At 43.8% G+C, this 26,889-nt stretch overlaps 2 protein-coding genes across 2 annotated transcripts in view; one reads left to right on the top strand and one right to left on the bottom strand.

The window, feature by feature from the left end:
- PLG (plasminogen) overlaps positions 1-24,112 on the top strand; it is a 44,177-nt gene extending 20,065 nt beyond the window's left edge. Inside the window, exons 10-19 of the mRNA XM_077755065.1 lie at positions 2,142-2,307; positions 8,221-8,402; positions 10,067-10,215; positions 11,762-11,855; positions 14,131-14,251; positions 15,627-15,701; positions 16,364-16,504; positions 18,093-18,199; positions 23,079-23,224; positions 23,702-24,112. Coding sequence (XP_077611191.1) covers positions 2,142-2,307; positions 8,221-8,402; positions 10,067-10,215; positions 11,762-11,855; positions 14,131-14,251; positions 15,627-15,701; positions 16,364-16,504; positions 18,093-18,199; positions 23,079-23,224; positions 23,702-23,863 — 1,343 coding nt within the window. The 3' untranslated portion in view covers positions 23,864-24,112. The remainder of the gene's footprint in view (positions 1-2,141; positions 2,308-8,220; positions 8,403-10,066; positions 10,216-11,761; positions 11,856-14,130; positions 14,252-15,626; positions 15,702-16,363; positions 16,505-18,092; positions 18,200-23,078; positions 23,225-23,701) is intronic.
- Positions 24,113-24,894: 782 nt separating this feature from the next.
- SLC22A3 (solute carrier family 22 member 3) overlaps positions 24,895-26,889 on the bottom strand; it is a 48,656-nt gene continuing 46,661 nt past the window's right edge. The window contains exon 10 of the mRNA XM_077755148.1: positions 24,895-26,276. Within this exon, the coding sequence (XP_077611274.1) occupies positions 26,216-26,276 (61 nt within the window). The 3' untranslated portion in view covers positions 24,895-26,215. The remainder of the gene's footprint in view (positions 26,277-26,889) is intronic.

Here is a 26,889-nt window from a genome sequence, read left to right as displayed (position 1 = left end):
GCTGCTAATGAAGTCTTTCAGCTTTTGTATGTCTTAAAAAGTCTTCATTTTGCCTTCAGTTGAAAAAATAATTTTGGTGAGTGTAGAATTCTAGGCTAAATTGTTTTTCTTTCATCACTTTCATTATATTTTGTTTTGAATAGTTTCTGACCAGAAATCTTATTTTTGTTCCTAAGTATTTCATACTTCTTTTTTCTCTGACTGCCTTCAAGATTTTGTCTCATCTTTGGTTCTCTGCAGTTTAATTATGGTACGTCCACATGTGTGAACCTGCCTGAGGTTCTCTGAGCTTCCTGTATTTGTGGATTGTCGATTTTCATTACTCTTATAAAATTCTCAGCTGTTATTACGAAAATATTTTTCCTGTTCTCTCTCGTTCTGTTTTCCTTTTCTAGACTCTTTTCACATTACCATTTCATATTACCTCATACCTCTGATATATTTGTTTTTCTTTCCCCTCACATTTTCCTCTCTTTGTGTGTCAGTTTGGATAATTTCTTTTTTTTAAGTTTTAGTTTATTTATTTGAGAGAGAATGAGTGGGGGAAGGGCAGAGAGAAAGGGAGGGACAGAGAATCTGAAGTGGGCTCTGTGCTGACAGCGGTGAGCCTGATGCAAGGCTTAAACTCATGAACCACGCATGAGATCATGATCTGAGCCAAAGTCAGACACTTAACTGTCTGAGCCACCCAGGAGCCGCAGTTTAGATCATTTCTATTTACTTATCTTCAAGTTCTCTGATTCTTTTTCAATTGTGTCTAGTCTGCTGATCAGCCCATCAAAGGACTTCTTCATATCCAACATCATGTTTTTTATTTCTGCCATTTGCATTTTATCCTTTCTACTTCTGCTGAAATTCTTCACTTATTCATGTATATCGTTCACCTTTGCTATAAGATGTTTTAGTGAATTATTCATAGCTACCTCACAATCTCTAAGAGTCTGTTTTAGTCATCTCTGAGTCTGGTCCCATTAATTTCTTTACTACTGACGTTTTTGGTGTGCCTTGTGATTTTTTTTTTATCAAATGTGGGACATTATGTGTAGAAGAAGAGTAGCGATTACAGTAAATATTACTTACGCTTTGAAATGGACACCCTCCTCTCTAAGCATCTTGTGTGGGTAATTGAGTCAATCTAATCAGAAGATGAACAGTATTTCAGTTGACATTGTTGCCTTTAATTAAGCAGGTTTCACATTCTGCATGTCCCCTTCTCATTCCTTACAGTACAGTTTGAGGGTGCTCACGAGTTTTCTTGGGATTCCTTATCCAGTCTCAGTTTTTAGCAGACACTACTAAAATGCTTGCACCACAGAGGGGTCTTGCTCTAAACCTGACTTTAGTGATAGACTGCTGTTTCTTGTTGTTCAATGCTAAGCTTTTGGTGGAGGTAGGCACTCTCTACCTTCCTAATCTACCCTAAGTTGTAGATGGACTCTGTGCACTTGCCTTTGAAGGTAGTGTTTTCTTAATGTTCTTGCTCCTTCTTTCCATGGAACTAAATTCCAACTTGTGTCTGTGGTGGATCTTAAGCGGAAGAGTACCAGACTTCTGTTCTCTGTCAGTGAAGGATCCTGGGCACCAGAGAATTCCCTGTCCCTTTTCCTGGGGAATAGGTTTTTGCTTCTCTCCCTCCCTGAGAAGCAATGACATTTTGCTGGTGCTCTTGGATGTGGAACTATTTCTTATCCCATCTCCTAGCAGCTTAAGGCTTTGGCTTTTTATGAGCAAAAGGCCTGGAGAAACACACACCAGGATTTCATTTCTGCCCCCACTGGAAGCTAATCCCCATGTGTAGCTTACACTACTGAATGTGCCTCTGGGCTCTTACCCAATTATTCTCTTGAGCATCCAGTGGACACATCCAGGGAAGAGAACTTGCACATGAGTGCAATTTCCAGTTATAAGTACTTTGGCCCATTTGTTTTTTCCTGAATTTTAAATTCAATATTTACAGGGAAAGTCAGGTGACTCAACTTCTATAGTGTGATGGAGCTATTGTTTTCTTTGCAAGGCCATCTGACTGCCAATAGGGAAAAGAAAGCAAAGTTAATTTCAAGAGATTACTGTTCTGTTCGTGTCACAAATTGCTTCACATATCTCTGTTCTAGTCATTACTTAGTTGATTCCTTCAATTTCAGTTTCAGTACCACCTGAACAAACTCCTGTGGTCCAGGAGTGCTACCAGGGCAACGGACAGAGTTACCGAGGCACGTCATCTACTACTATCACAGGGAAGAAATGTCAATCTTGGTCATCTATGGTACCACACCGACATATGAAGACCCCACAACGCTACCCAGATGCGTATGTCTTTAATTTTAACCATGAGAGGAACAGTAGCCAGCTTAAATCTCTGTTAGAAGGTCCATGCTTTAAGCTATCTTCTTAGAACCAAATTTCTCCTGGCTCCAGCATGTGAGGCAAAATGTCTCAGGCCCCTTGCCTTTGACCAAAAGCTCTGAAAGTAGAGACATTAGAAACTGGCTATCTTTCCTAAGTGGTTTTGTGAAAGAAAAAGAAGATGTATAGAGGTGTTGCAATCACACCAGTAGAAAGCTCAGGAGAACACATGGCCAAAAACTTAGAGAGAGTACCATTCTATAATGCCTGCTAAAGATCAATGGGATCTTTCAACTATGGAATTTTATCATTCCATACTGCAACTTCTGAATATATATATATATACACACACACATATATATATACTTTATATATACACATATATATACTTTATATATATACATATATACTTTATATATACATATATATGTACTTTATATATATAAGTATACATAAAATGTAATATATATCCCTTAAGTTATACTGACACATAGGTCCTGACCACAAGTGGTCTGCAGGGGTATGAGTTGCCAGGACGTGAAGGGAAAAAGCAGAAGGGCAGATGAGAGTCAGGAAGGATACAGATGCCAATAAACAAAATGGACAGGTAGATGGACAAAGGCAAGCATTTCTGCTGTAAATATTTATAAAATGTAGGGAAAAACTATTTTCACATGATGGACAACAGGTGCCACAGGGCTGAGAACTTTTAGAAAGGGAAATAAATTAGTACGTAATAAATTAGTTTTAGGATTATTGAAGCAGCAGGGATTTTGTAGACTGGGTCATAATAAGAAAGGATCCATGATGAGATGAAGCTGAAGGAATATGCACAGTTCTCATTAAATCATTGACTGAATATAAAGGTGCACCTGCACAGGGAAAGATTCCACAGTTTTCAGGACAAAGAACAAGTACTAAAGAAAGAACAACTAGCAGGGAGTGGTGAGGTAAGTGGAGATTACGGGACTCACACAGCATTGGGAGATTTTGTGTTCAGAGATTTGAGATTCTGACTAGCCAGAGAGGAGAGACGTCATGGGATACCATGAAGATTTCATCAAGACTAAAGAAGTCACACTTTAGGGGTAGACTTAGTGTATTCCTAAAATAAAGTCTATTCTAGAAACACCCCAGCAAAGCCTAAAAGCAATCCTTAAAGGATGAAAATAATCACTAAGTAAATGAACTATTTGCCACAAGTAAACTCAAGTCTCTTTAGAGAAAAACAACAAAATTTAGTCACTAGGTGATATGGCATCTAATGATGTCTGGCATAAATGTAAAAATTACCAGACATGCAAAGATCATTAAATGCGATCCAGAGTCAAGAGAAAAATTAGTCAATACAAGCAGATCCAGAAATGATCGAATTAGCAGACAGAATTTTTTAAAAAGATATTGTAATTGTGTTTAAGAATTTAAAGGAAAATATGAATATAAAAGAGAAAAGTAGATATTCTAAAGATATAGGAAAACTATAAGAGAGCCAAATGGAAAAGGCAAGATTTAAATATATATATCTCAAATGAAAAATCCAATGGATGGCCTTACCATCAGGTTAGACATTACAGAAGAAAAGGTTAGCTTGAAAATAATGCAATATAAGCTATATACCCTGCAGCACAAAGTAAAAAAAAAAAAAAAGAAAAAGCTGAAAGAAAATAAACAGAACTTTAAGGATCTCTAAAAAGGTATCAAAAGGTCAAATATAAGTGTAAATCAAGTCCTAGAAAGAGAGGAAAGAGATATTGAAACAGAAAAAAAAATACTTGAAGCAATGATGGTGAAATTTTTTCAAAGATGAAGAAAATTATTAACTTATAGGTTTAAGAAGCTCAATGAATTGTAACTAGAATTTTAAAATTGTATCAAATATTTAAGGAGAAATAATACTGATCCTTTATCATCTCTTACAGAGAATAGAGGAGGGAACACTTATCCACTCAATTTGTGAGGCCAAAAAATGGAGATACAAAAAGTAGACAAGAATATTGCTAGAAAAGATAGAACATGATCTGTTGTGAACATAGACAAAAGACTTAACAAAAATTAGTAATCTGAATTCAGGATTGGTTTAACCTTTGCAAACAATCAAACTAATCCAATGTGTTAACAGAATAAAAGTGGTAAGTCATGATTGTATCAATAGATGTAGAACAAAAATTAGACAAAATTTAACACTCATCCATGGAAGAAAAAAAAAAAAAAAGCAAACTATGACTAGAAGGGCATGTCTTCAATTTGCTCAAGGCCATCTATAAAAAAACCTCTAGCTAATATATTAATGGAGAAAGATTAATGCTTTCTCTATTAAGATTGGAGACAAGAAAAAAGAAATAAAGAGGCTAAACTTTAGAAAGGAAGCAGTATATCTATCTTTATTCACAGAATACTAGATTATTAATACAAAATCCTAAGGACAAAAATAAGTGAACTTTACAAAGTCAAAATATACAAAAGTATATACAATATCAATATTCAAAAATCCGTTGTATGTCTATACACTGGAAATAACGAATTGGAAAAGAAAGATTTTAGAAGAATGTCACTGATAATGGCATCCAAGACAAAATATTTAATGATAAATTTAATAAAGTGTGTACAAGAACTACATATTACTTACTACAAAATGTTGAGAAAAATTTAGAAGATCTAAATATAGATATACTATATTATGGATTAAGAGAGTCAATATCAATTCTCATCAAATTAGTCTTTGGATTCAACCTACATTCAAGGAAAAATCCTGCAGTATTTTTGGGTTTTTTTGTTTGGAAAAAGAGACAAAATTTGTAGGCAAAGGACTAGAATGACCAAAAGAATCTATAGCAGAAGAACAAAGTTGGAAGACATACCCACCCTGATTTAAATACTTACTATTAAAGTACAATAATCAAGACACAATAGTAATGGCAGAAAGGTACACAAATAGAGAAACGGACAGTCCAGAACCAGACCCACATATCCATGGCCCATTGATTTTCCATATGATGGCAAAGCAAAGCAGTATAGATGGAAAATCTTTTCCAAAATCATTCTGGAACAACTGGATATCCAGGTGGAAAAACAAAGCCAAGCAACCCAAACATTGATTCTTCTTACCTCAAATTTGAGAAAGCTCTCAGACCTGAAGGTGTAGGCTAAAACCTCAGCTGAAATATAAAGCTTCCAGGCAAAAACATAAAAGAATATTTTCATAACCTTAGCAAAGGCAAAATTTTTTTCAGACGGGACCTAAAAGGCAGAATAAAGAAAAAAGAATGTACACTTTGGACTTTAACGAAACGAAAACTGCTCACCAAAAGTCATTGTTAAAAAAAAAAAAAAAATAGGGGCGCCTGGGTGGCTCAGTTGGTTAAGTGTCTGACTTTGGCTCAGGTCGTGGTCTCATGGTTAGTGGGTTCGAGCCCTGCGTCAGGCTCTGTGCTGACAGCTAGCTCAGGGCCTGTAGCCTGCTTCAGATTCTGTGTCTCCCTCTCTCTCTGACCCTGCCCTGCTCACACTGCCTCTCTCTCTCTCACTTTCAGAAATAAATAAAACATTAAAAAAAATTTTTTAAATAGATAAGTCAAAGGCTGAGAAAAAAATAGTCTTAGTTCATATATCTGATGTATGGCTTATATCTAGAATATATTTAATACAAAAACAATCTAATAAAAATGGACAAATAACTTCATTAGGCATTCAACAGGGAAGATATACAAATGGCCATTAAGTACTTTAAAATATTCTCAATGTCTTAGCCATTGAGAAAAGAAGAATTGGTAAGCACAATCATCAATGGCAGTGGCTGTTAATGAAAAAAGGAAAACCAGACAACAATAGGTGCGCCAAGGTTGTAGAACAACTCTAACTGCCCTGTGTTCTGGGTAGAGTAGGAAATGTACAACCATTTCATGCGGAAATCAGTCTGACGGTTCCTTATAACATTCCACCACATGCATCTACTCTATAAACCTGTGGTTCTATCCCTGAATTTTTACCTAGAGGAAATAAAAACATGAATCCACAAAAATATCTACCAGAATATTTGTATCAGAGCAACTTTATTCATCATAGCCCTAAACTGGGAACTGCTTCAGTGCCCAGCAATAAGAAAAATGAAGCAGTACTTGGTAGTGTATTCATACAATGGGTACCATTTAACAATAAAAGGGAACAAGCCACTGATACTCTCAAATAGCTCAAAAAATTGGACTAAGGAAAGAAGGCAGATACAGAAGAGTATGTACCATAGGAGTCTGTCTATATGAGGTTCTGGAAGAGGTAAATCTAGTTTATGGTGAGAGAAATCAAAAGTATTCTCCCCCCCCACCCACCACCCCCTGGAGGGGCAGCAGAGCCAGATTGAACGGTGACCCAGGGGAGCTTTACTGGTGGGCTGGGAATGTCCTGTATCACGATAGGACTGTGGGTTATACAGGCATACGTGGTCATCAAAACTCAAAACTACCTTGAAGGTCTATACATTTTGACCTGTATTAAGTATACCTCAACTTTAAAAAGAGAGAGAGAGAGAGAGAGAGAGAGAGATCAGGACCCTGTTTCAAAAGGTAGAAACTTTGACACATTGACTTGCTTGGAGACCCACTGAAGGGCTTTTTCGGATTGTTGACCAGGTCCTGAGATATCACTTGCTGGTCGTGTCCAGAGACATAGGGCTGGATTCCCATAATTCGTAGTATGTTTCAGATTTTCTCAGACAGCAGGTCGTGGGTCTAAACTGTAAAGAGGATTGCAAAGCTGAGAAATCTCAGAGGCTGGGGCAGTTTTTTTGGGGGGGGGGCAGGGGACTGATCTGCCCAGTGTTCCCAGGCTCCTCACCTGCTGTGCCTCTTCCTGACTCTCCCATAAGCCCTCAGCGCTGTTGGTGCACATCTCTCTCCACTCCTTCTTTAACATCGTCTGCCTCCCTCCATCCTGCGTGGCTGCAGCGAGGGAGTCCCCAGTCCCCTCCCCCAGCCCCACCTCTGCATTTCCCCAGAAGGCATCCTTTAGAAACACATCTTCATCCTCGGGGAGCTAGTTTTCCAGGAAGGCGTTCCTTCAGTCTTTCAAAGCCCAAACCTACTAGATCTACCTAATAGGATATTGACGGTAAGTCCATGCTGAGTGCACAGCATTTTAGCAACATTGTGAACCAGGAAGCTGGAGGGGGCTGGCCTGGGAGTGTGGTCACAGCGTCACTCCTTGGGGGAAATGTTTAGTTCCTACTCACATAGCTCTGTGTATTCATGAGATGGAGACAGAGATAGAGATGGAGATGGAGGTAGAGATATATATTCATATGTGCTTAAGAAAAAAATCTAAAATGTCCACTTTAAAATCAATATTGGTTATCCCTGAGGAAATGTATGTAACATTCCCAGGAAAAGGAGGACATTCAGGTACTTTCTTTTATACATTTATGTATTATCTGTTTCTATATGGAGTGCATATAAATTATATTATTATATTATTAAAGTAAAAATTATAAGGTATGGTTTAAAAAGTGTTTTTAAGTTTATTTATTTTGAGAGAGAGAGAGACAGGATGAGTGGGGGCGGGGCAGAGGGGGGAACCCCAAGCAGGCCCCGCACTGCCAGCACAGAGCCCGACACTGGGCTCGAACTCATGAAACTGCAAGGTCATGACCTGAGCGGAAACCGAGAGTTGGAGGCTTACCTGAGCCACCCAGGTGCCCCTATAAGCTAGACTTTAAATGTCCCCAGTTGTTCAGAAGTTGGGAACCATGTGTGCTTGTCACAATTATAATAATAATTGGCACCTGAGGTCTATGTAATGGCGCTATTTCAAAGTCACGTACAAGTCTGAGGGCACGGGCGGCCCCGGGAGATTCTCCCCCTCTCATGCCCTGTATTGTGGACTTCACAGCGGCCTGACGATGAACTACTGCAGGAATCCGGATGCTGACAAGAGCCCTTGGTGTTATACCACCGACCCCAGTGTCCGCTGGGAATTCTGTAACTTGAAAAAATGTCTAGACACAGAAGAGAGTACCACCAAGTCCCCGACTGTTCCCCAGGTTCCGAATGCAGAGGGCACTTCCGAGTCAGGTGAGAAGTCTGTGCCCTGACGTCTACACACCTGCGCACCGGGAGGAGGAGAGGTGGCACATCCCTGTTGTGGCACCTGTTCAGGGCACTGAGCGCCGGCTGAGGGTCGGCCACCGGAAGCCAGAGCTACTGCCCGTGTGCCGTGGGTGGGCCGTGTTTTAAGGACTTGCAAACTAATTGGTGGTGACGGATGGATAAAATTCGAGTCGAGTAGATTGAGGGGTCGATCATGGCAGCACTGGCCGAAATGGAATCTGCTAGAACACCCAACACTCTGCCTCCTCTATGGAGAAGTAGAAATGATTAATTCGGTTTTAAATGTACTGAGTTAGGAGGGCTGGAAGGCAGTCAGGTGCCTTCCCACCCGGGAAGGTGGATATGTGGCTTGCAGGGTGCCTGGGCCTGAACACAGGAATGTGGTTGTCATCTGAGGCGGGAGGTAGAAAATAATTACACTATCCTGTGCTTCCGTGGCCCTGGGAGTGTAGCTCTGAGCGCTTAGCACCTGCTTCTGGGCTCGTCTTCCCTCGGCCTCAACATGAAAACTCAGGGGTCCGTGGCTCGTCTGGCCAGGTTCGGGTAACCCAGACTCCTCCAGAGGGTACTGACTCAAACAAGAACTTGGTTGGAAGGTGAGACCCCTCTCCTTGCTGAGATGGGCTTTGTTCCTCTGAAATGCTGGAGAACCTCACCTCCTCTTCCCTTGAACAGGCTGAGTGCACCTGTCTGTCTCGGTGACACCCTAGGCTCTGTGCCCATCTGCATATCCCTCCCAGATAAGACTTGAGATGACCTGCCAGGGTTCTCCCACATGCCTGCCTCACCTTTGGTGCGTGGGGTAACTCCCTTCCCCCCATCCTGGCAAATGCTGGCGTTCCAGGCTGCCCAGCGCACCCCCCTCCTTGGCAGAGAAGCTAGCCAGCCCAGCATTTGCTTTTTGTATTTTCCAAATGGTCATCAGAACGATGCTGCCCTGGGTCCCCTTCTAGGTATGTATCATATTTTCTGAGGGGTCTCGTGGAAGCCCCCTGCCCCGAGGCTTGAGATGAGGGTGGGCCTGGGGAAGAGGCCCCAAGTCATTGCTTCATGAACCCCTTCCCCGCAGAGGGTGGGAATTCACAGTACAGCTCCAGCCAAACTAGAAATTTTTAATATAATTTATTGTCAAATTGGTTTCCATACAACACCCAGTGCTCATCCCAACGAGTGCCCTCCCCCGTGCCCGTCACCCACTTTACCCTCTCCCCCACCCCCATCAACCCGCAGTTTGTTCTCAGTATTTAAGAGTCTCCTAAAAAAATAGAATTTTTTTATACCTTTTTCAGTCTGCACTCTTTTTATCCCTGCTTGATGAGAATGAGGTGCTCGAGGGTCATCTGAACTACCTGCGTCTTGTAAAGCCTCCATGTGCTCTGTCTTACCAGTCACCTTGTTATAAAATTGACCTAGTGTCCTAACCCAAGTTCCCATGCCAACATCTTGGCTTGCAATTATTTCCCAGGCAGCAAAATTTCCAGTGACATTTTAAACTAGGCAGTGTTCACTGTGACTGTCCGCATTCCATGGCTCTAAGAATGTGATGGCAGAATCTGTCGTCAGCACACACACCTTAGCATCCCGGAACGGCACGGGACGCGTAACCACCCATGTTCTTTCCCCTGCAGACTGCATGTTTGGAAATGGCAAAGGATACCGGGGCAAGAAGGCAACCACCGTTACGGGCATCCCCTGCCAGGAGTGGGGGGCCCAGGAGCCCCACAGACACGGTATTTTCACACCTGAGACGAATCCACAGGCAGGTCTGGAAAAAAACGTAAGCCACTTTCATTCGGACTCTGTTTCGCCTTCCGCTGAGCAGTCTTTGCAAACAGGATTGGTCCCGTGTCGCAGCAAGTGGGCCTGGACCGGTCCTTGGGGGCAGCAAGAGGATTAGGAGAGATCTCAGGGACTGAGCCTGGGGTAACCGGGGTCAGCACATGGCAACTGCACTTTCCACCGGCAAGCAGACTGGGTTTGTGGTCACTGGGCGCAGGGGCCTCATTTCGTCTGTGACATTTCCTGCCCGCTTTTAACATTGTGTGCTGTTTCTACTTTCTAGTGTTTGTCTTCTACATTCTGGTGGTCAACGATGTCTTTTGTGACATTTTAGTCAAATTTTTCTAGAAAAAAATGTGGATGGTCCATGAGGACCCCAAGCAATAGGATTTCTCCCAGTCCCTCACACTCTGCGGATAGTTTATGTTGGGGGTTTGCACAGGAAAGGAAAAGAAAGACATCGCCTTCCTGTGGCTTGACCCGTGGAATGTGCACAGTTGCTGGGAACAGATTCTGGAACAAGAGCAGACAGGCGTCACTGGGGAGGACATTGCAGAAGTGAACCTAGGGATGGGTCAGTCGTGTCCCACGGTCCGCTTTTGCTATTGCTTGGTCTCTAACAGGCCCACTGACACAGCTGCTGGAGGGGGAGGGGCCCTTTGAATCACCTCTACCCAGGGCGCCTGGGGGGGCTCGGTCAGTTGAGCGTCTGAGTTCTGCCCAGGTCATGATCTCATAATTCATGAGTTTGAGCCCCACGTTGGACTGGCTGCTGTCAGCACAGAGCCCACTTCGGATCCTCTGCCCCCCTCTCTCTGCCCCTCCTCTGCTCATGCACGCTCCCTCACTCTCAAAAATAAAATAAACATTAAAAAAGTCTATAGCACCTCTACCTTAGTCCCTCGAGGGCTCCACCCTCCCTCCAGGGGAGCCCCTCACAGGGGACGTGACCAAAGGCAAACTCTGAGTCAGAAGCTTCCTACTATCCTAAAAAATAACTTTGCCCCCCACCGCAAAAAACTAGAAACATTACCTTTAATCTTTTTTAAAAAATATTTTAACCTTTATTTATTATTGAGAAACAGAGAGAGACAGAGCATGAGCAGGGGAGGGGCAGAGAGAGGGGGAGACCCAGAATCTGAAGCAGGCTCCAGGCTCTGAGCTGTCAGCAGAGAGCCTGGTGTGGGGCTTGAACTCACAAACCATGAGATCATGATCTGAGGCAAAGTCGAATGCCTAAACAACTGAGCCACCCAGGTGCCGCCTTTTAATCTTATTTTAAGCATATTTATTTTGAGAGAGCCAGAAAGATGGAGTGGGGGAGGGGCAGAGACAGAGGGGTACTGAGACTCCGAAGTGGGCTCTGCACAGACAGCTCAAACTCTCGAGCTGTGAGGTCGTGAGCTGAACTGAAGTCAGACGCTTAACCGACTGAGCCCCTCAGGTGCCCCACTACATGGCTTCTCAGGGCAGCCGTGAAATGTGTGAATACCTTCTCTGCCCCCCTGTGCCCAGCCCTCCATACACCTGCCTTGTGTTTTCAGTACTGCCGCAATCCTGATGGCGATGTCAATGGTCCTTGGTGCTACACCACGAGTCCAAGGAAACTCTTTGACTACTGCGATGTCCCGCTATGTGGTAAGTTGCTTTCCTTTTTGGAAGGAAATGGCTTCTCAGATAAATGCAGCATCATCTCCCCGATACAGATTAGCAGAAGGAAGGCTTTGAGCTGAGTGCGTCAGGTGGGCTGCCCTCTCTTCATCATGGGCCTCTTGAATCTGTCCTTCTGGTGACCCCATTGGTTAGTGAGTCCCCCTTCGCTAACACCTGACAAAAATAAAGACACAATCTTCCAAAAGAGCAAACTTAAAAGTGATCCGATCAGCCCCAGGATAGTCTCACTGAATTCTCTATGTCCCGCTTGGGGTGCCTGAAAAGCAAATTTAAATCCAGTCCCCAGACAGGTGACTCTCTCTTTCAGTGGCTGAGAAGAAAAAACGCACAAACAACATGACCCAGCTAAGCATACCATGTACATTGTAAACCTATAAAATGTCATCCAAAGAATTCAGTGAGAAGTAATGTAGACTTTTACGAAGCTCCGAATCTTCTTCCTCCTCAGGTTTCTATTTATAACTCACACATTAGCCACATAACTTAGAGAACTCTTGTCTGGGTTCTTTCCTCATTTCCCTGAGATTTTTCAGGAGCCAAAAGCTTGGGTCAGGGAGAGGGGGAAAGTCTGGAATGACAAGTCCACGGGAAGGTCTGGAGAGCAATGTAAGCCTCTTTGATTTGGATCCTGTGTTATTTTCTGCAGACCTGTCTTTGCAAATAGAAATTGCGCTGGTTCCAGAAAACCAGCCTGGACCGTCCCATTGCATGGCTTGGTCACATGTGATTGTGTCTGCCATGCGGAGGGACTAGAGCTGGTGAGGGAGAAGCTCCGGCTGCGGACTCACCGAAAAGTGTGCAGCGGTGGTGGTGGGAGGAGTTGGGGGTACAGGTGAAGAGCATGGGAGCCGCTTTGCCAGGCTTTGCACCTGGGACCCTCCTGGGTAGAGCAGCGGGGTAAAAGGAGCGGCCAGGGTGATAGGCAAGTTTCCCCTCGGCTGCTGTTATTCTGAGCTCTGGATTTGGGGTGAGTTCATAGCTGAGTCTTTCTTGAGTGGGTGTTTTCTCTGTTCTGCAGAAGCCCTCTTGGTGGCCTCTGTGTCTGAAAGTCTCTGAACGGGGTTAGTGCCTCCCTTCGGCTGGCCACTGCTGATCCTCCGCTCTGCCCCTTCTGGTACACCTGGCTGCCTCCCACAGCCCAGGTTCTCCACGCTGGACGGGCCGCCTGCTTGGCAGGATTGCTTTTAACTTGTCGTATCAGCATGACCTTCCTGTCAGGGGCTCCACAGCTGTGCCTGGGATGATGTTCCTCGATTCCCAAGAAGGAGAAGTACAGCAACTTCGCAGGTGCAGCCCTTGGCCGCCACCAGACGCTCTAGCCTTCTAGACGCTAGAGCTGTTTTAGGCATTAGTGGGTGGTGCCAAGGATGGAGCACTGCCCTTATTGCCTAGGAGGGAAATAGAGAATAAGGGCAAGTGGATGTAAGTCATTCCCAGGGTGTTGGGTTAGTCTTGGGAAGCTTCTGGAAGCCCTGTCCAGAGGCTGGCTGAGAGAAGGTTAGGACAGTTATCTTCATTGCATACAACCACACACAAACACACACACACACACACACACACACACACACACGGGTACATATATGTACACACAGAGTTTCACACTAGAAAATACCAGTAGTGACTTTCAATGGGTACGACAACTATGCTTTTCAGTAAATTTTATGTGGTTCAGATGGCACTGAAGAAGGAGGAGGAGAAAGAAGAGAGGGGAGGAGAGGAAGAGGAAGAAGAAGAATGAGGAGGAGGAGGAAGCAGAGGAGGAAGAGGGGGAAGAGGAGAAAGAGAAGAAGGAGGAGGAGGAGGAGGAGGAGAAGGAGGAGAAGAAGAAGGAGAAGAAGAAGAAGGAGAGGAAGAAGAGGGAGATGATGAAGATGGAGATGAGAATGTAGATAAAGCACATGGAGTCAGAATAACATTTGTGACAGGGTGCCCTCAGCAAACTCTCACTGTTAACACCTAACTCTATTTAATCCTTCCCTCCCCCCCCCCAAATAATACCAAAGCACTTCTATTTTTCTGAAAGGAGAAGATTCTGCGTTGTCTAATGCCACTTTTGAAATTGAGAAAAAAATGTACCCCCAAAGATGCTTGTGACCTTGCTGTTTAGTTTGGGCTTTGAGATGTCAAAATCTTAGTGCTTTGGCCATGACCTGCTGATCTCTCTGGAGTTGTGTGACACAGTTGCTACCTTTCATTTCACTTCTTTACGTGTGATTCTCTTCTCCACTTTGTGTCACAGTGTCCGGTTCATTTGACTGTGGGAAGCCCCAGGTGGAACCGAAGAAATGTCCTGGAAGGGTTGTAGGTGGATGTGTGGCCAACCCACACTCTTGGCCCTGGCAGATCAGTCTTAGAACAAGGTAACATTTCCACTCTCCTATGTAAGCCCTGTAAAACCTAATTTCACATTAAATCCACATAGCTCAGGTCATCATTACCTGCCTCTATATTCTTAGGAGGAAGGAAAACTATGAAAATAAACAAAATTATATTTTTCTAGGTTCTCCACTTTGAAAATAGCCAGAATTGGAATAGTTTCCTTGATCTGGGTATCTACTGTCAAACTTTGTGGATGTAGCAATTCACACCAAGTTCCAGTATTTCTGGAAAAGTATTGGAGATGCCTGGAGGATTTTATTGATGTCCATTGTCTCTTTGTAAGACAAAGGGGATGGGGTATTTTTAGAAGTGTGGTATGTTGAGGGAGTCATGGACAAAGTTATCTATAGTCTTTGACTGATAAAGATTTTTTTTTTACACTTTTGTGAATTATTGAATTTATCAAAGAGTGCTCAGCCATTCACAAGCATATCCTATGTCTTCAGTGCAAGATAGTTCAGGACCACCATAATTTGAGAGGGATCAGTTCTGACCCATGGCACCCAGAAAGTTTGGGTGACCGTTTCAGTGGCATGGGCTTTTAAATTCAATTTTCCTGGATGTCTTGTATAAAGTGCATGTGTGAAACAGGCTAATCTATCTTCTGTGTTGCTTTGTTTTCTCATCTCTCCACCAGGGCAACATTTCTGCATTGAATTGCTGTTCTAGTTGCCTTCCCTCCCTACATTTGGGAGATGTGTACTCAGTATATTTCATTCTTTGGTTGAGTTGGCTTTTCTTCTCTTCATCTTATCATTCATTCACTCCTTTCTATACAAACCTTCACCTTTCACGCATTTCAAGTTTTTTCTTTCCCAAACCGTGCTGTGGTCTACTTCCTGACTGATCATGCAGGCACTTATAATTTGTATCCCTGTCATATGATGGATTGATTCACACCAAAAGGGTAAAATGAGCAGACTCTCACAAATCACAGCTATTTGGGGTCACATTTGGTGCCCTGAAGAATGGCTCAGGCCTTGCATAGATCTTGTCATAAAGAAACAAAAGAGGCCTCAAGGGCATGACCTTAGGCTGGCCACTTCCGTTGGAATCTGGGGCCCACAAGTCCAAGCCATGGACATGGATGTCCTGTTGCAGCCACATGACTTTGCTCTCCTGTGGACAGGCTGTACCTGAGCCTCACTCCCCCTGCATCTAAACACTGGTGAGGATGAGACCTTCTGGAACATACACTACTGAAGCACAACTCAAAGTTCTTGCCATCCTGATGATGGGCTGCTAGTCTTCCTTTGGGAACATCAACTTTGTCAAAATAGAGTGAATCCTTCTTTGGGGCTTGCAGTAGAACATAGCATCAGATTTGAACTAAAATTCTGGAAGTTTTCCTTCTAGATTTGGAAAGCACTTCTGTGGAGGGACTCTAATAGCCCCAGAGTGGGTGTTGACGGCTGCCCACTGCTTGGAGAGGTATGTCTGGGGGACATGAAGACTTGTCTTAAAACTCCCTCCCTCCCCCTCTCCTCTCCTGGTTTCCTCCCTCTTTCCTTTCTCTGCCCCTTCCTTTCTCCCTTTCTCCCTTCTTTCTTTCCTTCTTCCCTCCCTCCTTTCTTCCATCCCTCCCTTTTTCCCCTTCCTTCCTTCCTTCCTTCCTTCCTTCCTTCCTTCCTTCCTTCCTTCCTTCCTTCCTTCCCTCCTTCCCTCCTTCCATGGCAGTGACCCTAGGGACCAGGGAATGGACATGAAGACTGAATCAGAATCTCCAGGGCCAGTGTATGAGAGAGAAGGGGAATGTTTCTAGGGAGGGTGGGTATGTATGCCTGGGTCAATGCAGGACAGACCCCCTCACCAGGACAGGCATCGGTCCCCCCAGGTTCTCCTGACACAGGTATCTGTCCTTGTACTGACTTCACTATTGGTTTCATTCCTCTTCTGTGGTCAGGCCAAAAACAGCTTGAGAACATTCCTTAGTGGCCAGATTCAGGTAAACAGTGAGCTTTGCTTCTTGCTGCTCAGAGGTTGCTGATTGTGGGTAGAGAGATAAGGAGAAAATGCCATGTTTATGACTCAGAAGGCCACCCAATAAAGGGGCTGGTACATGACTTTGCTCTGAATGTCACCACCTTTCCTAGATCCTCAAGGCCTGCAACATATAAGGTCATCCTGGGCGCACACCAAGAATTACAACTTGAAACGGATATTCAGGATATAGAGGTGTCCAAGCTGTTCTTGGAGCCGACACGTGCAGATATCGCCTTGCTGAAGCTAAGCAGGTACTGGCCCCCTCTCCTTGGTTTTTACCCCAAGATCAGTGATAATGTTGGTTTATGCCTGATTTTGCGAGCGTAACAGAGTTGTGCGTATGTGGGGAGGGGGAATGGGGGACACCGTCTAGGACATGACATGAAAAACACAAAGGCCTTGGGGAGCAGAGAAAATCTGGGTTCAGTCCCATTCTGCCACACATTAGCTGTGCTCTTGAAAAAAGGCATCAGAAAGATATCACATGATTTCACTCATATGGGGAATTTGAGAAACTTAACAGATGATCACAGGGGAAGGGGAAATAAGAAAAAACAAAGAGGGAGGCAAATCATAAAAGGCTCTTAAATACGGAGAACAAACCGAGGGTTGATGAGGGGTGGGAGGAGGGGAAAATGGGTGATGGACATTAAGGAGGGCACTTGTTGGGATGAGCACTTGGTGTGGTATGTAACAGATGAATCACTGGATTCTACTCGTGAAGCCAAGACTACACTATGTTAACTAACTTGAGAATAATAATTTTAAAAAGGCATCAGGAATCAGTATCCTTGTGTGGAAAAAGAGTGAGCTGAGATCTAAGTGCATAGTTTCTCCTGAAGCTCTCACTTAATATTGGCCAGTCAGCTAATATACATCCATAATCAGAGACGTATTCAATTCTTCCAGGTTGACAGTTCTTTCAAAGTAATAATATGTTTGGGGGAAACCAAATGAAATTATGTGTTTCATTTCACTTAAAAAGCTACGATATAGGGGTGCCTGGGTGGCTCAGTCGGTTGAGCATCAGACTTTGGCTCAGATAATGATCTTGCAGTTTGTGAGTTTGAGCCCCACATGGGGCCCACTTCAGATTCCCTGTCTCCCTCTCTCCTGCTTGTGCTATCCCCCCCAAATAAATCATTTTTCCAAAAAGCTACAATATAGACACAGACACAAACACATACACACACAATTCACAAATGCAAATTCTTCCTCCTCCTATCTTTGTTTTTGTTTTTTTGAGAGAGAGAGAGCAAAAGTGAGTGAGGGACAGAGAGAGAGTAGGGAAGAAGCAGAGCTCACCAGAAGCAGGGCTCGTGTTTTTACCCAAAGCCAGGCTCAAGCTTACCTGAACTCATGAACCGTGAGATCATGACCAAAGTCAAAGTCAGATGCTTAACCAACTGAGCCACCCAGGACCCCTTTCCTAACATTTGGTGTTACTTTCCCTGTTGAAATAGAATTTTAATAAGTCTGACAAAATGATAAATCTGTTTCTGTTAAAGTTAGTGATATTTGGAAACAGGTGCCAATGGAGAAGGCTGACAAGACAGCTATTTTGAGAATGGGCACATTTGGGCTGGTCAACAAGGCACACAACACATGTACCGTACCTGGTGGGTTCCAGAGGGCATGGGACAGGCCCAGATGGGCCAGGCCATCCCAAGGAGAAAAGTTGTTTTCTGCATTGCACTGTGTCAGTGGAGCAAGGAAAGACCAGCTCAGAGGATTCTGGGGGCTTTGGGCTGGTGGCATCTTGTGAGTGACCAATAGAAGAGCGGTAGAAGAATCTTACCTAGCAGGGCAGCCCAATGTGATATTTGATGTTTCTTTCAGGCCTGCCATCATCACCTCAAAAGTGATCCCAGCTTGTCTGCCCCCCGCAAATTATGTGGTTGCTGACCGGACATTATGTTACATCACTGGCTGGGGAGAAACCCAAGGTGAGAGAAATTCCCTGACTCACACGAGGAATCGGTTTAGACCCATAGCCTATAGGAGAACATGACCATTCGCGCAAACTCATACCACGTTCCCTGAGGTCCACCGTTCCTGACTTTGGCGGGGTTCCCACCTAAGTCTCCATAATTCATCATCGTGGGGGATGGGCGAGGGACGGAGAGTGGTGCCTCTTAGGACTGAGTCTCTTGGCCCGTACATTCCACGTTCATATCACATTCATAGGCAAGTAGGGTTTTCTTTTTTAGCAGACCTGAACATGAAGGGTGTTTGATTATTTTTCAGGTAGAGTTAGCCAAACTGAGCTCCCTAACATGGTGTGACACACAACAACAATTATAGTTAAGCTCATCTCCCCAAATCCCCACATGCCTGTTTGTAGGTGTTTGTAGGCTGTTTGGTGGTGGGACAGACTGACAGCCAGGGGAAAGGAAGGGAGTTCCCAGCCCCAGGATGGTATTCGGTGTTGGGTGATGGGGGTGTGCGTGGAAGAGGAAATGCTTATGCAAGACCTTGTATCGTCACCCGTGCTACATTTTGGGGACCCCATCTTCTCTTTGCAGTATGCCCTGATAGGGATTATGTTCATCAGACTCAGGCCTCAAAACACTGTAGGAATGTCTTAGATCTCTGCCTTGCTTTCTCAGAAGTGTTGGTGAGGGCTCCAGAATGGGAGTCAGGAGCTCTGGAGGGTAGATCTCACTCTGCCACTCTTTGGGCAAACCAAACAAGTCACCTTACCTCTTTGTACCACTCGGCCTGGAAGCCCTCACCCGTAAAACCCATGTTTTCAAATTGTGTTTCACATGGTATTTTGTATTACCTTTCATTTAAGCAAGGTTTTGTGGTTTTGGAAAAATTGTTAAAAATGACCGGTCTTAGTCACTTCGAATCTGCCTTCCTTCTTTCTGCACTTTTCCTGCATTTCTGAAACCTCACCTCCTGAATTTTGCACATACCCCCCTTTCCGTACTTTGGAGGCTGTGAGCATTGAGAAGCAAAGGGAAACTTCACAGATGAAGCGTCCCTCTGGATGTGACAGTCTATTCTGTTGTTTTGCATTTAAAAAAAAATTTAAACACCACAAAACCCTATGAGTTCAATATTTTTGTTTCCATTTTTGGAAATGAGGGATCTGAGGCTCAGAGAAGGTACAGGGCAGTCCCTTGGGAACCGCATGCACAATGGACAGACAAGGGGGCAGGCTGGTCTGAATCAGAACCCTGACTCCCACCCATTGGCTGCAGGCACCCTGGAAAGACATACACTCTTATTGAACCTGTTTCCACAGCTGGAAAATGGGCTGCAGGGCTGTGGCGGGGGGGAACAATGAGAGGTGTGCAAAAAGCACTGAGCATGGCCAGGTCTCGTTGATGACAGGGAGGATGGTTGTTCCTGTATACACTGCTTTCTCTCGAACACAGCAGAAAATCCCATGCGAATGGGATGAAACCCAGAAAAACAAAATTCTAACTGAGCTGCAGGGTCTGCTGATTCTCCTGATGGCCCCGGGCCCAGGCCTCTCCCTCCACTCAGTGGGTATGTGGGCACCAATGCACATCCTTGGTGGCTCAGATGTCATAGTGGCTGTGGCTCTGCAGGGAGGGCTAAGAGAGACCACTTGTCCCACATACGTGCAGTAGTCTGGACCAATCACTGACTCAGACCTGCGTCACCTGCACCAGAAAACCCCCTCATGGCCAATAGCTGCCAAGGATGGATCCTCCACAGGACGAAGGGATGCAGGATGAAAGGTTGCTAGGCAGCCAGAACACCAACAGATGTCCTCTACAGTGTCTAACTGATTAAAGCACGGACTTCAACTTCTATAGACCACAATGGGAGTTCTGGCTCTGCCATGCTTCATGTGACATTAGGAAGTGATTTAATGTCTCTATGAGTTTAGTTTCTTCATCTGTACCATGCTGTAAGGTCACTGCAAGGATTAAGATAATGCATATGAAGAGCTCAGCGCTTTGCAGATGGTATTTTAGCAGCTCCTGGGCCTATTACGTGACCACCACCACCACCATCATCACCACTACCTCCATCATCATCATCACCACCACCACCACCATCATCACCATCATCACCATCACCATCATCAGTAAATATCACATAGCCTGTGGGTAACTGAACCCTGAGGGAACGCAGGCCTTCCTGACCCACTAAAGCCCATTTGCTGTTTCTTCTATTTCACCCACCAGCCACAATTTTCTAACTGCCATCCTGTACTAGCTTCCTCCATCTATCCTGGCCTCACCCTCCGGTCTACTGGGAAAATGATTCTCAGTGAACTCATTGAACCAGGAGGAGTCACAAAGCAGAAGTCAGGCCTGTTTACCGATTTTCTTATGTCAACAATAACATCAGATCAGTGTTCTCAGCTACTCAGTGTGAGGTCAAAACTCTCCCGTTCTCCCTTTCAGTCTCCAGACATTCCCTGACTTGATATTTCAGAGCAAGGCCAAGGGGCCCATGCCAGTTAGCCCCGCATGAGCAATCACAAAGTGCTTCCGGGGCTGCTGCTTCTTTCTCCCCAAAGCCCCCGTATCAGGGCGTCATCCCTAGGACACCTTCAGCCTCCTGGCCCTCAGAAACACCATGTCTACTGTGACCGCAGGATGGCAGCACTTCTGCACAGACCACATCCATTTCCCGCCAACTAGTGGTGGGTTTTGTCACCAGCATCAGGATGTGTCTTGCTCAGAAAGCAGATTACAAGAGCAAGACACCTGAAGAAATTAATTTTCAGCAAAATATTTGGAGAAGGCTGGTCCCTCCACACACCTAGTCGGTTCAAGTAATGTGCCCCCTACCCGATGCTTCCTCGGGCCCTTCTTCCACCGCGGCTCTGCCCAGCCAGGGCTGGGTCAAGCCTCTCCTTCCCACGTGGTAATCCCCCTCCACGCTCCTGTCAGCTCCAGATCCAGGGTAAGTATTCCAAACTCAACGCAGTTATCCAAGTTTAGTCAAAGCCTCTGGAGAAGAAGTAGCACCCTGTCTCTTGGCTGTTCGGTGCTAGCAATGACTTTTTGCAACACACGTGAAAGCTGGGCTTGCAAAATTGGAAAGCTGGATTCTTTGTGACAGCACATGTCCGGGTGTGTCTATCTGGAAAAGCAGCATTTCCTCTGGCTATTTGGCAAATGTTCCGTTTCAGTTTGCCAAAGTAGGAAAAAAAGCAGTTTTTCACAAAAGAAATACAAATAAGAAAAGCATATGGGAGAGTATTTATTCTTCCTAATTGGAAAATAAATGCGAATTAGGAAAGAAACCAGGACAGTTTTCACCTATTGTATCAGCAAATATTTTTATTTATTTATTTATTTTCAGCAAATATTTTTAAAAATCTATTAAGTACTCAGAAGTGCAGGGTGGAGGCCCTTTCTTTCTAGCGAAATTTTATACTGTCATATACTTTTAGAAAATAATTTGGCAATGTTAACCGGGAGCCATAAACACATCTATATAATTTCTGGGAACTAGGGTAAGAAAATATTAAGGAATATAAATAAAATGCATGAACAAAGATAACTACTGTAGGAACCCAGGAGCACCGTGTGAAGAAGCTGGCCAATGATGTCACACACCCCACTTCCAATCCCGGTGCTTCCGCTTACTTGCTGGGTGATCTTGGGCAAACCACACACCCTCTCCCAGCCTCAGTTCCCTTCACTGTGCAGCAGGAATGACGAAAGTGTCTATTTCGTGTGACTGTTGTAAGGGTTAAATGAGATACACCACCTAACGAGCTTGTGCCTGAACAAGTTTATACCAGTAAAAGGCAGCTATTTTGTTTCATATTGTGGTAACATATATATAACATAAAATTTACTATTTTAAGTATTTTGAAAAGTACGATTCAGTAGCATGTAGTACATTTACAATGCTGTGCACTATTTCTGGAACACTTTCCTCACCTTAAAAGGAAACTGCACACCCAGGAAGCAGTCACTCTCCATCAAGATACTAATTACGGGCACCTGGATGGCTCATGGAGCATCAGACTCTTGATTTTGGCTCAGGTCATGATGTCATGGCTGTGAGTTCAAGCCCCACATTCGGTCCAGGGCAGAATGTGGAGCCTGCTTAAGATTTCCTCTTCTTCTCCTTCTGCCTCTCCCCTGTTCATGCTCTCTCTCTCAAAACACAAACAAAAAATCCCAATTACAAAGATTGCAGCATCTGAAAAAAGCCCTTATTATATAACATTGTGTGAAAACAACTAGGGTATAAAATCATGCAATATGGTATAAGTAGTAAAAAAAAAAAAAGCATCTAAAAAAGACTGAAAGTGAATATATGATATAGTAACACTTGTATTTCTCAATCTCTCTTTACGTATTAAAAAAGATTTCTTTATAGTTAAAAAAAAAAAGAACCAAAGAAACATAACACGAAATCCAGAACACCATAAAGAAACCCAGATTATTAAATCCAGGTCTTGGGAACATGAAATCTTATATAACATTTATACCCTCAAGAGGTAAAAAGAATTCCAATAGTATTAGGAACTGAGTTTTTTTGTTGTTGTTGTTTAATTTTTATTTTTGGGAGAGAGAATGTGAGCAGGGGAGGGGCAGAGAGAGAGAGGGACACAGAATCCGAAGCAGGCTCCAGGCTCTGAGCTGTCAGCACAGAACCCAACCCGGGGCTCAAACTCATGAACTGTGAGATCATGACCTGAGCAGAAGTCAGCTGCCTAACCAACTGAGCCACCCAGGCGCTCCAGGAACTGACTTCTTTATACAACTTCATGGTCAAACAAGAGATCTGTCACCGCTGTTCTGTTGTTCCAGAAGTTTCCTTGTGGGCATATTTTGGATCTGGCAGCCATTTCCTTAATCTTTTTAAACACAGGGACCTTTGGCGCTGGTCTCCTCAAGGAAGCCCAGCTACCTGTGATTGAAAACAAGGTGTGCAATCGCTACGAGTTTCTCAATGGAAGAGTCAAATCCACAGAGCTTTGTGCTGGGAATCTGGCTGGGGGCACCGACAGTTGTCAGGTAAGAATAAAGTTGTCTTCTGCTGTCCTGTGCTGGCCTCTTAGATACTTCCGCCCCAAAGTGGCAAATCCGGGAAGGCTTTGTCCACTGGAGGCCACAGTCCAAATGCTACCCAGAAACATTTTAGGTCTGTCCCTGAGTGCTGATTGAGATAATCTAAGGGGATTCCTTGGGCCCTGAGTTCCAGATCAGTTGTAAGGGGGTAGTTAAGTACCATCACTGTCAGAGGTCACACACCTGGGGAGTATGTTGGAGGATGGGATTCCCGTGGTGGCCTTACCAGTGGGAAGGACTGAAACACTTCAGCACTTGTTAAGTACTGAAGATATTCAAATAACGCATTAAGAAGTTTCCTTCTAATTGGAAAAGAATGTTCAAGTGCTCAGAAAGCTTACATTTGGAAAACAGAAGGATGACATCCCCTAATAAAAGGGGGCTGGTTTTTTCCTCACGTGATTCTTTTCTCTCTCTTTACAGGGTGACAGTGGAGGGCCTCTGGTTTGCTTTGAGAAGGACAAATACATTTTACAAGGAGTCACTTCTTGGGGTCTTGGCTGTGCCCGCCCCAATAAGCCTGGTGTCTATGTTCGTGTGTCAAGGTTTGTTACTTGGATTGAAGGAATAATGAGAAATAATTAATTGGACGTGAGACAGAGCGAAGCGTCAACACATCTAGAAGCTGAAGCACGGGTAGGGAATTTAGCATGCTCGGAAATGATTGACAATAATCAAACCAAGACACTGTACCTATACCACCCACTGCTAAACCTCGACATTTTTTTAGTATTATTGTGGATAAATTGTTCCTGTCCGTGGACTGCTGGATTCTGTAAGAATAAAGCAACACATTTATAACATTTGTTGAAAATAAACTCTGTACTTCTTTGACTTCATTTTTTTGAACCTCATTGTTTTCTTGTCCTTCATTTATCCTACCAGTTTTAAACAGTGTGACTCCACCAGACTTAGGCGATTCCTCTCTTTCTCACAAGGAATAGTTGCAAAAGGGACTGAGAAGCCTGTGAGATCATAGAGAAGAAAGCAGAGAAGTCCTAATAAGTCACCCACACACTTATCATGTCTGCAAAGGACGGTTTGACATACATTTTTTAACATCTTTATTTCTGGCACCGAGATGGATGTTTTCAAAGCTGCAGCATGTATGGGGAGTCATGAGAACAAATTCTATTCTTGGGGATGAAATCTGTTACTGACAATTTGACGTTAGCCGAGCACAGGGGATACTGGGCAGAGACTTGTGCGCAGTGAAGGGAACCAGGCCACGGCAGTGTAATACAAGACCCGTAGAGAGCTGGAGTGCTATTCTGGGTCACATTTGAATCTAGGAATGGTACCAAGAGCCTGTAAAGGAACCATGGCCGTAGACTGAAGGTAGAGCACTTAATTTCCATCGCTGTCTTTCCAAAATGAAGTGCGCACTGTCACGCGGGAATGGTGTTTTCCAGGGATGCGTGTGCAAAAGGAGGACAGAGAATAAACCTTGATTCTTCTTGACAACTTAAAATGTTTTATTGTTACCAGAACCAAAATATCAACTCAAAATGCAGTTCAAAGTTGAGAGTATCAAGGAGGGACAGTCGTCTTATAGCAGAGAGAAATGCAAAGATAGCAAAAACGGAAGTGTGCACGAATAAAGGGTGACTGCAGCATTAAATCCTCAAAGGGCAGTGTTTATTTCATGGGAAAATAAAACATTCATGTTCAATTCTATTGTGCTTTTAGGATTCAGAGCTTAGTTTACAATTAGCACACACATTGTACCCATTGTCATGTGTTCACCAAGAATTTTCTTCTTCATTGGCAAGACTTCCCCTCATGCCCATTTTGTCTGTCCACCCAAAATAATTCACGAAAAAATTCTGCATAAGATATATACTGAATTGGAAGATACCACAAATATAACATATAAAGTAGAATAGCAGAAAAAAGTAGCAGATATGTATTTAAGTTCCACCTTTCAAGTCTCAGTAACAAAAAAGAAAGATCAAATCCCTTATTAGTGTCTATGACATCACTTATAAAGCTTCCACTACTTCTTTTAAACATGGATATAAATTGACCTTATTTTTAAATTAAAATGCAAGCTGCTTCCCAAGACAAGTTAAACGTGTCAGGGTTGAATGTTTCACCCTTGACCACGGGTGGCATCATAGAACTGAACTCATAAAATAGAAGATAAATATCCCTTCAAGATTAAAATCTTAAGACCCATGAAACCATAATCCATGGATTTTGTTCAGTACAGAGCTGAGTATGTGGCTCTATCACCTCAGCCTCAATCTGATTTAAGAAATAATAGAGCCAAATCCTCTAATTGTACGACAGATTTGTTCATGATTACGGAACGAGGCCCAAGCATGCCCGCAAGCCCAGATGCTACAGCGGCTTACACAGCACGAGGCGAGAAGAGAAAGGAAAGCCTCGGGACCATGTGGCCCAAAGTCCCCAGACTCAGTTTTTTCACAAGCGGATTTCCCAATCTTCATCCTCTCTGGTATCTTCAGAACACTCAGCTCAGAGCTTTAGTTCGTTGATCAGGTTTGATGAACTCACTTCTGTACACTTTTCCCAGACCTCTGGTTGGCACATCCTTCATCTCGGATGGAGCACGCGGTCGCGAGAATTTGGTGGCCAAAGTTCCTCTTGTCCCTCTGTAACTGGGTCACAGACGCTGCTCCAACTTAAGAAAAAAACTCTGGGGAAGCTGCACGCTCAACAGGCTCTTTGCTAAACCAGCCACATACTCTGTGCTCCCAGAAAGTTCCCTAGCGCTATAAATCCTAACTCATCCGACTTTATATAAAAATACTCCGGGCAGTCTGAATGTCTTTGTACGGTATGATGAACAGTTGGAGCCACATGGCATAATGAGGCTAAAATGGACAACACACACGTGTTTGCAAGGCACGCTGGTTCCTTGAGAGACGTCAACCTAGAGAGCGCCTTCCTTTTGTCTTTGGCAGGGGGGCCTCAAAGGTGCGAGCTGGAAACTTGAGTTTTCTTTTTCCTGCCACATTTATAGGAATATGGACTAACAAACAAGGAGAAAAGAGAAAGTCCTTACGAACCATGATACAACAAGTTAAACAAATGTCTGCTCAACATTATAGTTGGCTTTGATCAAACACACGTATAACATCTCATAAAAGCCCAATTCAAAGGCAACAAAAAAAAATGGTCATCAGGCCCATTTTTTTAAATTGCTTTCAGACCCTAGGCAGGGGTTAATCTTCATTGCAGCGTATAAATTATTTATGTGACAGCACTGGATGCCACTCGCCCTGACCTGGTCCCTAAACTCTGAAACAAACCAAGCAATTGTCTAAAATGACACCATTAGCAAAATGTTTCTCTCTTTTGAGTGGAGCAGGACCTTACAATGGTATCACGCTCAAGAGGATTTCACACAGTTTTAACACCTTTTATAAATTTCTTACTTTTGATTAACAAAATGGCAGTATCTCAAAGAGAATCTTCCATCTCACTCCAAATTTCAGATAGCATTGCTCTAGGGAGAAATATAGATAGAGCTTTGGATGAGAAATAAGTCATTACTCATCACTTGATTTCCAAACAGGAGTAAGAATCTGTTTGGATTATTTCATGGGGCAAATGCCCACCTGTTCTCTGACTGTTAAAAGTCA

The sequence above is a fragment of the Crocuta crocuta genome, unplaced genomic scaffold (genome assembly GCF_008692635.1).
Source record: "Crocuta crocuta isolate KB4526 unplaced genomic scaffold, BGI_CrCroc_1.0 scaffold11, whole genome shotgun sequence".
NCBI classification, from domain to species: Eukaryota; Metazoa; Chordata; class Mammalia; order Carnivora; family Hyaenidae; genus Crocuta; species Crocuta crocuta.
The sequence above is the reverse complement of the archived record's forward strand: the minus strand, read 5'-3'. Positions and strand labels throughout refer to the sequence as shown.